This window comes from Urtica dioica, chromosome 8 (assembly GCF_054948205.1).
Source record: "Urtica dioica subsp. dioica isolate 48M chromosome 8, U.dioica_male_clone48M_v1_H2, whole genome shotgun sequence".
Taxonomy (NCBI): Eukaryota; Viridiplantae; Streptophyta; class Magnoliopsida; order Rosales; family Urticaceae; genus Urtica; species Urtica dioica.
Window position 1 is genome coordinate 9,096,298 of NC_142763.1, and position 15,050 is coordinate 9,111,347.

General features: G+C 36.1%; 3 protein-coding genes across 3 annotated transcripts; all 3 read right to left on the minus strand.

Moving 5' to 3' along the window:
• Positions 1-3,147: 3,147 nt before the first annotated feature.
• LOC149387909 (uncharacterized) lies at positions 3,148-4,185 on the minus strand. Its single transcript, XM_089624169.1, has 2 exons — positions 3,363-4,185; positions 3,148-3,255 (listed from the first exon to the last, which is right to left on the minus strand). Exons 1-2 carry the CDS (start codon positions 4,081-4,083, stop codon positions 3,227-3,229), a joined length of 750 nt encoding a protein of 249 aa, XP_089480295.1. The 5' UTR covers positions 4,084-4,185; the 3' UTR covers positions 3,148-3,226.
• A 2,751-nt stretch (positions 4,186-6,936) lies between these two features.
• Positions 6,937-10,897, minus strand: LOC149387910 (protein DETOXIFICATION 14-like). Its single transcript, XM_089622807.1, has 6 exons — positions 10,652-10,897; positions 8,749-9,293; positions 8,576-8,662; positions 8,101-8,157; positions 7,271-7,715; positions 6,937-7,050 (listed from the first exon to the last, which is right to left on the minus strand). The coding sequence occupies exons 1-6, from the start codon at positions 10,859-10,861 to the stop codon at positions 6,964-6,966; spliced, it is 1,431 nt and encodes a 476-aa protein (XP_089478933.1). The 5' UTR covers positions 10,862-10,897; the 3' UTR covers positions 6,937-6,963.
• Positions 10,898-12,445: 1,548 nt separating this feature from the next.
• LOC149387911 (phenylcoumaran benzylic ether reductase Betv6-like) lies at positions 12,446-14,168 on the minus strand. Its single transcript, XM_089623384.1, has 4 exons — positions 13,557-14,168; positions 13,077-13,314; positions 12,787-12,990; positions 12,446-12,710 (listed from the first exon to the last, which is right to left on the minus strand). The coding sequence occupies exons 1-4, from the start codon at positions 13,875-13,877 to the stop codon at positions 12,544-12,546; spliced, it is 930 nt and encodes a 309-aa protein (XP_089479510.1). The 5' UTR covers positions 13,878-14,168; the 3' UTR covers positions 12,446-12,543.
• Between the last annotated feature and the right edge of the window lie 882 nt (positions 14,169-15,050).

Genomic DNA, 15,050 nt, shown 5'->3' on the forward strand with positions numbered 1-15,050 from the left:
TAATAAACTAATACCATAAATCTGATCAGAAACAATAAATATGTGTGTTTACAAACAACACAAGCAAACATAAAGCACACAACATAAATAAAACAAATAAACAAACTCCCACCGAATCTAGATATCCTGAAGCTCTACAACACCCATATGAGAAGTGTGTTCGTGAAAGACCTTCGGTGGTAGACCCTTTGTAAGAGGGTCCGCTATCATGGAGTTTGTTCCTAAATGCTCTATGTAAATCTGTCCACTTTGCACTCTTTCCTTAACAACTAAGAACTTGATGTCGATATGTTTCGACTTCGTCGAGCTCCTGTTGTTGTTGGAATACATTACGGCTGATTTATTGTCACAATATAACTTAAGCGGCCTTTCAATTCCTTCCACAATACGCAGCCCCGTGACAAAATTCCTCAGCCATATACCGTGGTTGGATGCCTCATAACATGCTACGAATTCTGCTGCCATGGTGGATGAAGTTATAAGAGTCTGTTTTGCACTCTTCCATGATATAGCTCCACCACCCAACAAATAGACATAGCCTGATGTGGATCTCCTACTATCTTGGCATCCCGCAAAATCGGAGTCAGAATAACCAATGATCTCCAAATGGTCTGACCTCCTATATGTGAGCATGTGATCTTTTGTTCTTTTCAAGTACCTCTTGACTCGTTTGGCTGCTTTCCAATGATCCATACCTGGATTGCTTAAGTATCTGCCTAAAACTCCAACAATATACGCAATATCCGGACGCGTACAAACCTGAGCATACATAAGACTCCCAATTGCCGAAGCATAGGGAACCTTATCCATTTCTTGAATCTCAAGATTTCCTTTTGGGCATTGATCGAGACTGAATTTGTCTCCTTTAGCGACATGGGTGTCTCCTGGTTTACAATCATACATGCCAAATCTTTTGAGCACTTTATCGATGTAGCTCTTTTGTGATAATCCAAGTAAACCTCGAGAACGGTCTCGGTAAATCTGGATTCCTAATACAAAAGAGGCATCACCAAGATCTTTCATCTCAAATTGATTCGATAGAAATTTCTTGGTTTCATGTAACATGCATTTATCGTTAGTGGCAAGTAGTATGTCATCGACATATAAAACCAGGAACATATGTTTAGATCCACTGAACTTGTGATACACACAATCATCAACAACATTGCTCTCAAAACCATACGAGAGAATCACTTGATGAAATTTGTGGTACCATTGACGGGAAGCTTGCTTTAGTCCATAAATGGATTTTGTCAATTTGCAAACCATCTTCTTTGGGTCTCCCAACACAAAGTTTTCAGGTTGCACCATATAGATTGTTTCTTCAATGTCTCCATTGAGAAACGCCGTCTTGACATCCATTTGATGGAGTTCCATATCAAAATGTGCAACAAGTGCCATGATTGTCCGAAAAGAGTCCTTTGATGAAACCGGAGAAAATGTCTCTTTAAAGTCAATCCCTTCCTTTTGAGTATAACCTTTTGCTACAAGACGAGCTTTATACCTCTCCACATTACCCTTCGAATCCCTTTTGGTTTTAAAAATCCATTTGCAACCAATAGGTTTCTTTCCTTCAGGCAATGGGACAAGCTCCCAAACTTTATTGTCTTGCATAGACTTATACTCTTCATTCATCGCTTCAATCCACTTTACAGAGTTTGTATCATTCATGGCATTTTGGAAGTTAACAGGGTCATCTTCCATCACACCACAACCATCCTCATTTTCGAGAAGAAAAACTATGTAATCATCTGGTATAGCATTTCTCCTTTCTCTAGTGGATCGCCGCAAAGGCACTTGATCTTGAGGTTGTTGAGTTTGAACCTCAGGTGGTTGAATGACAAAGTCTTGTTGCTCTTGATTGATGACAGGAACAGAATCCTGAACATTATCAAAAGCAACTGGAATAGGAATCAAACTTTCCTCAATAGGAATTGTTGAGTCCGAATCCTCCTGAAAGACAAAGTCTTTTTCTTTATTTCTCCCACCAAACTCAATATCCTCAAAGAACGTTGCAGTTCCCGTCTCAAAGATTGTCTTAACTTTAGGATCATAAAACTTATACCCCCTTGATCGCTCAGGGTACCCAATAAAGTAGCTGCTTACTGTTTTGGTATCCAATTTCTTTTCACTCGGCCTATAAGGCCTTGCTTCAGCAGGACAACCCCAAATATGAAAATGCTTTAAACTAGGCTTTCGCCCGGTCCAAAGCTCATAAGGTGTTTTAACAGCGGCTTTAGTTGGTACCCTATTTAAAATGTAGGCTGCGGTCTTCAGTGCCTCTCCCCAGAGTGATTCTGGTAAGGTTGAATGACTAATCATACTCCTTACCATATCCATAAGAGTCCGGTTTCGTCTTTCAGCAACACCGTTCATTCTGGGCGACCCAGGCATAGTGTACTGTGGGACGATACCACACTCATCTAGGTATCTGGCAAATGGTCCCGGACGTTGTTCACCTGAGCCGTCATATCTACCATAGTACTCACCACCACGGTCAGATTTGACTTTCTTTATCCTTTTGTTGAGTTGGTTTTCAACTTCGGCTTTAAACGATTTGAACACATCCAATACTTGGGACTTTTCATGAATAAGAAAAATGTATGCATATCTTGAATAGTCGTCTATGAATGATACAAAATATTGTTGACCATTCCAAGAAGGAGTAGGAAACGGTCCACAAATGTCTGTATGTATCAACTCTAAGACGTCTGTTTCCCTTAATGCACCTATTTTCTTCTTTATAGTCTGTTTTCCTTTGATACATGCAACACATACATCAAAGTCCGAAAAATCAATTTGATCCAAAATTCCTTCGGAAACAAGCCTTTCATTTCTATTTCTAGAAATGTGACCTAATCGCTTGTGCCATAAAGAACTTGAATTCTCATTGCTTAATTTGCGCTTAGTACCACGTGATTCCACATTCAAGGTTTCATTATAAGAAGCAACAGTTTCAAGCATATAAAGATTGTCATAAATAAGAAGTGAACTGGTCCCAACAACTTTAGAATTAATAGATAAACTGAACTTACTGTCTTCAAATGAACAACAATATCCTAATTTGTCCAAATAAGAAACAGAAACCAAATTCCGTCTAAACGAAGGTACAACAAAAGTATCTATTAAATCCAAATAATAACCAGTACTTAATAACAATCTAAAATGCCCAATTGCTTCCACATCTACCGACTTGCCATCACCAACATAGATGCGTCTTTCGGCATCACTTGGCCTTCGGTAGCTCAGGCAACCCTGCATCGAAACACTTATGTTAGAAGTAGCACCAGAATCTAACCACCAAGTGTTTCTAGGTACTGAAGCCAAATTAACCTCAGAACAGACTAAAGTAAGGAATGTACCTTTCTTCTTACGCCATATGCGATACTTAGGACATTCCTTCTTCTCGTGTCCATGCTTCTTGCAAAAGAAACAACCCTCTGGAAGCTCCTGTTGGGCTTGTTTCTTTAGTGCCGGACCTTTATCTTTAGCAGCCTCATTTTTCCTCTTGAGATTCTGACTTTTAGAGGTACTTGCGAAATGAGCACTTTCAGTCTTATCTTGCTTCAATCTTTCCTCCTCTTGAACACAAAATGAAATGAGCTCGTTAAGAGACCATTTCTCTTTCTGGCAGTTATAACTGACCTGAAATTGACTGAATTTAGGAGGGAGAGATATAAGGACTAAATGGACAAGCAAGTCATCCGATAACTCAAGTTTGAGTCCTTTCAACTTTGAAGCAATATGAGACATTTCCATAATGTACTCCCTTATGTTTTCATTGCCCTTGAACTTCATTGAAATAAGCTTCTTTAAAAGAGTGCTCGTTTCAGCCTTATCGCTCTTTTCAAAGCGCTTTTCGATTTCGGCAAGAAAATCTTTGGCATTGGTGATCTGTTCAGACACCGCACCCCTAAAAGCTTCAGGTATGCCGCGCTTGATGATCATAAGACTCATTCGGTTAGAACGGTCCCATTTCTCATAGATCCGCCTATCATCGGCGGAACTAGCATCCGTAAGAGAAGCCGGCTTATCCATTCTAAGCGATAAGTCAAGATCCATGCAGCCAAGAACAATCATCATGTTCTCCTTCCAATCCTTAAAGTTGTTACCATTAAGGACCGGAACCGAATTGAGATTAGCAGATACAGTAGCAACAGCTGAAATAGAACAATACAATCACATAAACATATATACACACAAAAATTAACTTAATAAGCAATAAAATTCAAATAATGGTAAATCCCATCTCAAGATACCTAATGCAACATCAATATCAAGTCTTTGGACAATAATATTAACTGCTAATGGTAATCTTGTTGTAATGATCAAACACTAACAATAAGGCTCGTAAAAAAATTAATCTATCTTTGGATCGATCAATTATTCACAAGTAAAACTTTACTATTGTTACATGTTTATCATCACAAATATGTATATGTAATTTGGCCAGTCACTAATCTTCCTTTGGGCCGACTAGTATCCGCATAAATTAACACACACATAACATCCAAAATTCTTCATAAATAATCTACACAAGAGAGGTCACTTTGGCGACATTTTTGTTTCAATTATATATTAAGAATAATGGAGAGAAAAAAAAAAATATCTAATACACCATTAATTTGAATTACCACAACATAATGTCATATATGCTCATATGACTCTGGATGTAAATTTTGAAGATACAAAATTTTAATAGCTAATGCATATACAACCGAAGTACAGTTGAATGGTTTAAAAAAAAAAATAAAGCTAAAGCTATAGACTGAATCCATTATTACACAAAGCAAAGGAAGAAAAAACAGTCACTGACACACGCCATTAATGTGACAGATCCTACCGATTCAATGCCATATGCGATGATATATTATAACTAATACTTTGTAATCGCAAAAAGTCAAAACAACTATATTGCAAAAAATATTACCGCCAAATAACAAAGGAACGTAATATTTCCATAAATATGCTACACACAATCTTAATTTCACGTATGACAAAAAAATGACTACAATTTCAAAGCCGAATCAAACCAGAGTGCGATAAAAAAAAAAAAAAAAGATACGCATGTGCACACGTATAAAACATCAGCGATAATCACCCCAGAGTCACTAAAACCATTTAATATCGAGAAAGGCAATTCAAACATAATTCTCAAGAATTAAATCAGGTTGCTCTGATACCAATTGTTAGGATTTTAAATCCCTAAAAGAAATCCTAATCCAATTCAAGAGAAACCAAATCATAGATCTTAATAGCGGAAGCGTACCTGAATCCATGGATTGCAAACATCAAGATTTGGGATGATCTTCTGATTGCAGTTTGCCTGAGTCTGGAGAATTCTTGTTGATGGGGATACAAGAAAATTATCGTACGTTCTGCAATCAGGGACCTACCCTGTTATTAATAACTGCCAGGCAGTTACTAATAACTATTGCTTATTTCTAATTTGGCCCCTCATCAAATTAGATTAGCACTTATGGTAGCCACATAATAACTTCATGACAAATATGTCCTTAAGTCACAAACTTTATTCTAAATTAGACCACATCAATTTTGACTTAATTAATAATGACCCAACACATTTATTTAATGACATTAGTAGTCCCAAAATTATTCCAACAGTTCGATGACGAGGGTTTGCCCAAGTGGTTCTTGGACGAGGAGTCGAAGCATCGCCAGCCTATAAAGCCCGTGACGAAAGAGGAGATTGAGGCCATCAAAGCTCAGTTCAAGGAGATCAATACCCGTCCGGCGAAGAAGGTAGCGGAGGCAAAGGCGAGGAAGAAGAGGGTCGCGATGAGGAAGCTCGAGAAGGTTCGAAAGAAGGCCAACGTGATATCGGACCAGACCGAGATCTCCGACCGGTCGAAGATGAAGCAGATTGAGAAGCTGTACAAGAAGGCAACCCCGAAGAGGCCCGAGAAGGAATACGTGGTAGCGAAGAAAGGGGTTCAAGTGAGGACCGGGCCCGGTAAAGTGCTGGTGGATCGGAGGATGAAGAAGGACCTGAGAGCGATGAAGTCGAAGAAGGGAAAGGACGGAAAAGGAGGTTCGAAAAAGGGAAAGGGAAATGGAAAGGGAAACTCGAAGTCTTCGAAGACTAACAATGGGTTTGCCAAGTCTCCGGCGGGGAAGACCGGAAAAATGGGCGGCAGAGGTAAAAAACCAGGCAGGGCATGAATAACACCAGATCATTTTGACAAAAAGGTTTGACCTCTATGTTGTCTTTTTCTAGGTAGGCCAACAATTTTGCTCCCAAATTTTCTTTATTTGTGTTGAAAAGTTTTCCTGAATTCTTCGTAATAGAGATATGCAACAACACACTTTATTCTTATAATTAAAATTATAAAAGTTTGTTTTGTCTTTACGAGATACAGGTTTACCGTAGTTTTTAATGAATCGTGCAGTAAACTCTGGAACTGTGAAGTGTTTCATTTTACTATAAATGACTACCAAAATAAGGAGGTTCATTTTTACAATCGAAACTTAGGTTAGGGTGATTTATGTGCAGGAAAAAAAATAAAATAAAAACGGTGTATAGAAACTTCTCTTTTAAAGCATGCAATTGGAAATAATAAACCCTGGCATTAAATTGTTCTATTTTTTAATCTTTAATTTTATTATGACCGACTAAAATAGGAAAATGACTAATATTGTTTTTAAATTTAGAAACCCAAGTATTCCATCTAGCGCTGAAAATATAAAAACCATCGGTTTTTAGTAAAATTAGACCACTCGATGGTTTCCCAACCAACCATAAACCATCTTTGAAGTTTGAACAATATGAAAGCAGTATTCTTTGAATTAAATTGATTTAGACGGTATTTGTTTAATTAGATAATAACATTTTTAACTTGATGATCATAATTAAGAAAAAAAAAAGTAGTACATAAACTTAAACAAAATTGTTTCAACGTACAACGTCAAATTGTTCGGTCTATATTTTCGTACTTGTTCAATTTAAGTTAGTAAAGCCACGTGATCGGTCACTCTGTTATCTTCATCTAAAGATCTTCCTTGAAATATTCTCCTCCTCGCCATCGTCGCCTGCAACATTACAATATCTTACACGTATCAAAGTCCACAGCTATTAATAATAAAACATGGGAATGGAATGTTAAAATACCAAGTTCAACCCAAAGTCCCTGAATGTTCCAATTACGACGTATTCTTATATTTAAATAGCTTATTACTAGTATGCCAATAACTAACAATATTAACCGGTCTATTCGATATAAATAATTTAAGAAATATAGATTGGACTAACCTTATTTTCCCAATTTGTGAAAATTATGACTAGAGAAAGAAGAAGTGATTGTAGAAATGAACCAAGCACAATCCCAACCCAAAGTCCCGTTCCTCTGAAGTCAAACCAAAATCCGAGTGTGACCGAGATGGGAATTCCGGCGAAATAGTAGGCTCCAAGGTTGACAAAGGCTCCCAAATCTTGCCATCCACATCCTCTGGCGATTCCCGAGAGGACACAATGTAAGCTATCGAATACGACCCCAATGCAAATTAGAGCGGCCATTGAGGTCACGTATTTCATGATTTCCTCGTCATTACTAAAAAGGTGACCCAAAACGCTACGGCCGACAAAGAGAGTCGAGCTCATGAGGAGAGCCTCTGAGACCGCAAGTGACATGACTGACTGCACGACGAGCCGAGCTGCTCGGGGATTACCGCCTCCTAATTCATTTGCCACTCTCGTGCTATTCGTAAAACAAAATAATATATAAAATAAATCGCTAGTGTTTGAACATGTCAAGAATATCATGTCAGAAAAATATGAAGAAGCCGAACAAGATTTATAAGGTCACAAGTTACGCTTTGTCGAATTTGACTCATGTTAAGTGAGCTCAAAGCTAGAGTCAGCATCATATTAATAATCAAGCACCAAAAATAAAAAGGTCACGTGTTTAATTCTCCATGCTATAGCAACAATTGTTAAGGACGTCCCACGTGGAACAGATAAAAAGACCGAACAAAACATATAAGGTAATTTATATATTATAGTTTTTTAATTTTTAATTTTTATTGAGCTACATGATAGAATGAATAAAGATGAGTATGCCTCAAATAATTAACCGTAATTACCTTGCAGCCGCGCTAAGTCCTTCGGGTATTGTGTAAAGGGTAGTGATGGTTGATAAACTGTTTTCATGAAAGACAAATATAAGATATCAATTATTCATCAAGAAATAAATGTTGAGATATCTTTTGTAATAATAGTTTACAAGTTATTGACAGGATATTAAACTCGTGAGTCCCGAAATGACCAATAAAAGTGTACGGAGAATAAATATTAGGATGGAGAATACAATCAGAATTTCAATGGCGTACATACTCTCAGAGAAACGTAGTCAAACCATATAAGCATGCAAACATAATAATTACATTAATGAGTATTCCATCCTAAAATACATACATATATAGGTCTTTAACATGCAAAATTGAAATAGCCTTGGGAAAAAGAATTATTTATGCACGTGTTTGTAACCGTTGTCCAAACCCAAAATAGTAGTGTATAAATATATAGATATAGAGCGAGATATATAGATCGATGGCATACCATATCGACATGACTGAAGACTCAAGCTCGGGATTAGGAAGAAAGCCGGAGAGTAAAATGAGAAGCTCAAATGACCACCACTCAAGGCTTGCAAAATATAAATCAGAAAAGAAAATAAATACATAGTGAACTTACACAAGCTAATTTAACTTAAAATGTAAAATGTATGTTACCATGCCATCACCGCGGAAGGAACAGCGAAGCGCAAGAACTCTCGGAAACCGCAGAACACCTCGGAAGAAAGTGGGGCCCGCGTGGCCTCGCACGAGGGCGAGAATCGCATGTAAAGAGACAACAAAATCACGTTGAGCCAATAAGAGACACCGATGGACACAGCCGCCCCAAGATGCCCTAGCCCGAACCAAAACACGAGGGTCCAACAGAGCGCCACGTGGCACAAGATAGAGGCGAGCGAGCTCGCCAACAAAGGAGCGATAAGGCTCTGCGATTGGAAGTATCGCGCGAGGGGCTGAAGGGCTGCGTAGGCAAAGAGCGCGGGGACAAGAAAGAGAGCGAATCTCCCGGCTTCTTTGGATATCAACGGATTTTGTCCCATCAAAACTAATATCTTTCCCATAGAAATCCAGAGGAGAGAGAGAGGGAGGCACGTAAATGCAAGGGCTACGATCGCTGTGTTTGTTTGGGCTCCGACCTTTTTGTATTGCTTAGCACCATAGGCTTGGCCGGAGAGAGTCTCCAACGCGCCAGCCATTCCATACTTGCCAAGTCAAATAATATTCAAAAATTTATTAATTTTTTTTTTTCATTTGTTGCACTTAAATGAAGGATTTTTGTAGGGCTGAAACAGCTTGGTTCAATTTGGTTTAGGCCCATTTTAGAAATCGAAATTGAATTTTTCGGTTTATAAATTTTTGGACCAATAACTGGATCGAATTGGTCCAAATCAAAGTTATACAAATGTTTGGTTAACCGAATTTTAATAATCGATATCCAGTTTGAAAACCGATTTTAAAAAACGGTTATCAAGGTCTGAAACTAGTTATCCAAATATCGATTATCTGGTTTCATAACCGGTGTTAGTTCAAACAAAGTTATTTTCATATAACTTTGTTCCAAATTAGAATAAAAAAAATCAGTTAATAAGTTTTAAAACTGGTTATTCGGTTTCATAACTAATTGTACCTGTTCAAATTGATTATCAGATTTTAAAACAGATGGCATATATACATCGCTATAGCACATAATAATTAAACTATAATTAAAAGGGTGTAGTGGCTATTTAATCATATGAAACGTTAAAATTTTTAAAATAGTCAACGTTTCGTTAATTTTTTGTAAATAGTCACGTAAATTTATTTACGCTATCAAAATAACAAAAAACGCAAAGTAAATTTTTAGTAAATATGGCTATCTACGAAACATTTACAATTTTTTTTTACTATTTACGGAAAATTTATAAAACGTTGACTAAAACTCAAACGCTTATCTTTATGTGACCTATATCGCTAAATTTTTGTAATTAAAATTTAATTATTTGATAATGTTTTTCCGTTATATATGTATATTAGCAAGGGCGGACCCACATGAGTCATGGGGTGGCCCGTGTCAACCCAACTTAAAAAAAAAAATTATGTGCTTTTTTTTCTTCGGTATTTGAATATATTAAATCAAAAGGCCAAAAAGCCTTATTTTATTCTTTTTGTTGTTGTAATTTAGCTTTAATACCTTATTTTATTGTAATTTGGTATTTTCTTATTTATTCATCCTGACTTGTCTAGTACCGCTCTACTCTTTTGCCGTGACTATTGAGGACTAGGCTTCAAATTGAGAAATTTTTGTTTGGTTGGTTTTTTCTAGATTCAGAACATCAACATCATGAATTTGGAATAGTTACTTAATGTGAGGTATCATTTTTTATTTTAAAATCTATAAATTTTTTCCCCGGAAAACCACCATAAACCCTTGTGACAAGAGGTATAAATTCTATAAAATCTGAGTCCCGACACATTAACGGTATCTCAAACCTACTAGTATATTTATTTTTTTTTTAGTTCCTATTACATCTAATAAATAAAATATTATAATTAGAGAAGAAGGTTTGATATGTAGACTTACAAGGAGACTAAAGCCAGTGACGGCGCAGAAGGAAATGGCAATGGCGGTGGATGAGAGATAGAGTTTCCCTAGATGACCGACCATCATTATCGAAATCACTTGCAAGAAGTACTGAGACAAATTCACGACCACCATTGGCCCACTAATACAGCTCAAAACTTTCACTTCTTCCACCATTTCACTCATTAGCCCTAAAAAACCATCTCTCATCTTCTTCTCTCTTTCCACCAACCTCTCTCTTATCTCCTCTTCCATGCTCTCTCTCTCTCTCTCTCTCACACACAATTTCCATCCACGTTTTCTTTTAATATGCCACTTCCATTCCACGCTGATATATAAATAAAAATAACAAACCAATTCACCAAACTCTCTCTCTCTCGCAAATAATTAATAGCAAAAGAAAAAGTCAAATCTGGTTTTTGCTACAATGAATAAAGGCCACTTAGTTTATGAGAAATATATTTGTAACTTTGAAATTTAGGTTAAATGACGTTTTCATTACCTGCCTTTTCATACGATCATATATCTGTTTATTATTAAAGTATATTCTTTATTAATGTTAAAATTATATCTGATAATCAATATTTTGATTGAATTTTTTAATGATAATCAATGGAAGACAAAATTATTAAAAATTCTATTTTATATTAATATAGTTAATTAAATGTACACATTTTTTACTAATTAAATTTAGTAGATAGACCGGAAAACAAGATCATCATTAATTGTTTATATGTTATAAAATCATAGATCCGACATTTTTCCTGCAGGATATGGGTTCCGTATATAAACTATAAAGAGAACCCTTTGCTAGGTAGGATAATACTGAAATGGACAATAAAAGAAAAAGAAACGTGATCAGGTGATCTTAGTAAATGGATCGAAAGATGTAAATGAAGCTTTTTTTTATTTTATTTTTTTTATTTTATTTTATGTGATACATCGGTATATATTTTGCAGTTTGTTCTATATGGCTTGAGAGCTTCGTTATTGTACGTCAATAGATCTAATGATTTATTGATACGTTGATCAATAAATTCAATAATTTATTGACATGTTTGTCAATAAATATTGTAATTTATTGATATAATTATCAATAAATCAGATGTCATGTGATTTATTTATATGTTTGCCAATATATCTTCTTATTTATTTATACATATCTCAAAAAATTTATTTAATTTATTGGCAAAGATTTCAATAAATCTTCGTAGAAAAATTCCAGTAACCTTTGAAGATTTATTTACGTCCAGAAAATTTATTGACAAAGATGTCAATAAATCTTCAAACGAATTCTCAAAGCGTCGAATTAATTTTGTTTTTTTCAAATTACAAAAAAAAAAAAAACTTAGAAAATACCTCGAATGCATTCAACAACTAAATAAAACTTTGTGCCAAAATCTAATAAGTCTATTTTAATCCAAAAATAAGATTATCAATTTTGTGTATTTACGTTTTTAACCCTTTTTCTTTTCTCTCTCACTTTCTCATTCATTTCTCTCTCTCTCTCTCTTTCTCTCTCTCTCTCTCTCTCTTGCATGGTTGATAACATGTTTTATTTAGTTGTTGAATGCTCACGGCGTTCACTATGTAGTATTATCCGTTCATATAATAGTTATTTTCTTCACATGTATGCATAATATCAACTTTTTGTGTTTGATTTTATGCTCTCCCGCAAATCACTCACACAGAAAGGTAATTTTGAATAAGACACAATTTTGTCAATTTCCATGAGATTAGTCCTACTCACACGCACATTTCCATGATTAATATGCAGGAAAAAAAAGTGGGGACTTCATAAAAAGCAGAGCAGATAATAATATTATGATAAATTTGGCACACTTTGACAATCTTACTACATAACAGATAACATTGATATGCAGAAAAGAAGCTCAGGCAAAGCGATCGAGATACTCGTCCACCGTAGTGTACTTCACATCGGGGTACAGTTCCGACGCCTCGACTCCAAACGATGACTCGATCTCAAAGTTTGTATGATCGCCTTTCACGAAAACCGAGTGGTGGATCGATAGTATTACTTTCAGTGGGATTGGAGACTCTGAAAAAAAATGAGAAAAAAAAAAATTTAATATACATATATGAAGAGACCAAAATGATTACAGCACAAAAAATACCTAAAATTTTGTTGATAAGTTGGTCCTCCGAAATGTACTCTTTCTCAAGTGTTTTGCCGATCTTTTTCTCCCAAAGTGAAACAAGGTCGTTGAATGAGTAGATATTGTTCCGTGGCCTAATGTAGAGCACTTTGTTCAAGGCTCTCGGATCGTCCACTGCTCTGATTGTGTATGTTCCAATGTCCTCTTCATAGTTGAATATTGCTGTGCAAAAGTTTACATGTCTCATAGAGTTATTATGTTTGCATTATGTTGATTTTACTTCAAAGGGGGAAAAAAAAAGTTACCACCTTTGGGGTTTCCGTCGCCAAAAATGACGACTTTGTCCCTCGGGGGACCCGATGCTCCGGGCTGAGCTAGTGTGGGAAGGAAATATCCGGCGAAGAAGTTGGACGCTACGTACGTGAATGGGATTTTCTCGGCTTCTATCGCCCGCCGAATCTTTGCCTTTGTTTCGAAGGCTGTTTTTGCCGGCTCGATCGCGTGAACACGATCCACGTCGTTCCCAAACTCTGAAGGAAAGAATCTCTAAAATACCAAAAAAAAAAAACCTTTAACCTAGTGTGTGCGTAAAGCAACGTTTATAACTTCCCACCAAATTTTAAATGAGATCAAATATTTGTCATATTTGATTTTATAAAATGTTACATGTGGAATCAGGTAACATTATCCCCATTGGCAATAATAATGTTCCCGGATAATTATCACATCAAAATTATATTTCAAATATAAGAGCTAAAATTAAAAAAAAAACAAAAAACTATGTGCACCTTGATGTTGCCACTTTCCTTGATGGCCGCGATGATTTTGTCCTGATCCGACAACTGAAGATGACCAACGGTGGATATGACCACATCGACTTGTTTGACTGCGTTGACCAAACTGCCGTGGTCATACAAGTCGCCGTGGACTAATTTCACGCCCAACGACTTGAACTTGTCAACGGTTCCAGATCTTTGTGGGTTGGTCAGCGTGGAGTCGCGCACGAGAACAAACGTCTCGTGCCCGGACTTCACGCTGGCCTCCACTATGAACTTGCCGATGTGTCCTGTCCCTCCGATGATCAAGATCTTGCTCTTTTCGACGGCCATGATCGATTACGTGGATAATAATCTAGGGGTTGGTGATCAAGCTACGTACAAAAGGGGAAATGGTGAGGAATTATATGAAATGTTTCTCTTCTTGACCGTTATTTATAGGCTTTGTAGCACCGGTAGTGTAGGGATTGTTTTCTTCTCCATCTAAATGTTTAGGATTGTAGAATATATATAATTATTGTGATATATTTTAATTGAGGTTCAAGGGGAATATAGACAGAAATTGGGCTAGGTTCTTGCTAGGTTTCTTTTTACCCCGTCAACCTAACAAAATACATTTAAATTTAATGGTGATGTTTTTAAGTGTGAAAATGAATATAGACAGACATTCATGTAGGTTCTTGCTTATTTTTCTTTTTTACTTGACATCTTAACAAGATAGGAATGATGAGGCATTCGTCACATACTCGCGCAACCACCGAGTTGCTTTTTTCTTTTTCATTTAAGAAGTGCTCTCTCATGAGTCTCGAATATCAGAGCCATGTTTTTGTTTGTTTTCTGTGTGTTCAACAAGGCAAATAGATAGATATCATTAAATCCGTCCCACGCATTCATTTTCTCAAACTAACGACATCTCTTGTCTTTTCTGTTGGACTTGGTCTCTTACCATATAATAAACTTGTTTAATATATATTTTGTACGAAGTAATGGTTACCAAATATGTTACTTGAGTAGGTATTATTTTTTGAAAATTAATTATATAATCGTCCACCAAGTAAATGGTGCATATTTTATGTTAATTGTTGTGTTTATTATAGGACTGAAATTGGTTCAGTTCGATTCAGTTTTGACCTGTTTTACGAATCGAAACCGAATTTTCGATTTTCACATTTTTGGACCAATAGCCAGACCGAATTGGTCCAAAATCGAAATTCGGCTATCCTAATTAGCGGTTAACCGAATTATGCAAATCGATATCCAGTTTGAAAACTGGTTTGAAAAGCAATTATCCAGTTTTGAAACTGGTTAACCAAATAATCTGTTAACCGGTTTCATAACCGGTTAAGCGGTTCAAACTAATTTATTTTTTTACAATTTTGTACCAATTTAAAATAAAAATAAAAATAATTAATAAAATTCAAAATTAGTTATCCGATTGAAACCGGTTATCCAGTTTCATAACTGATTATCCGGTTCAAATCAGTTATCCGGTTTCAAAATTGTTAT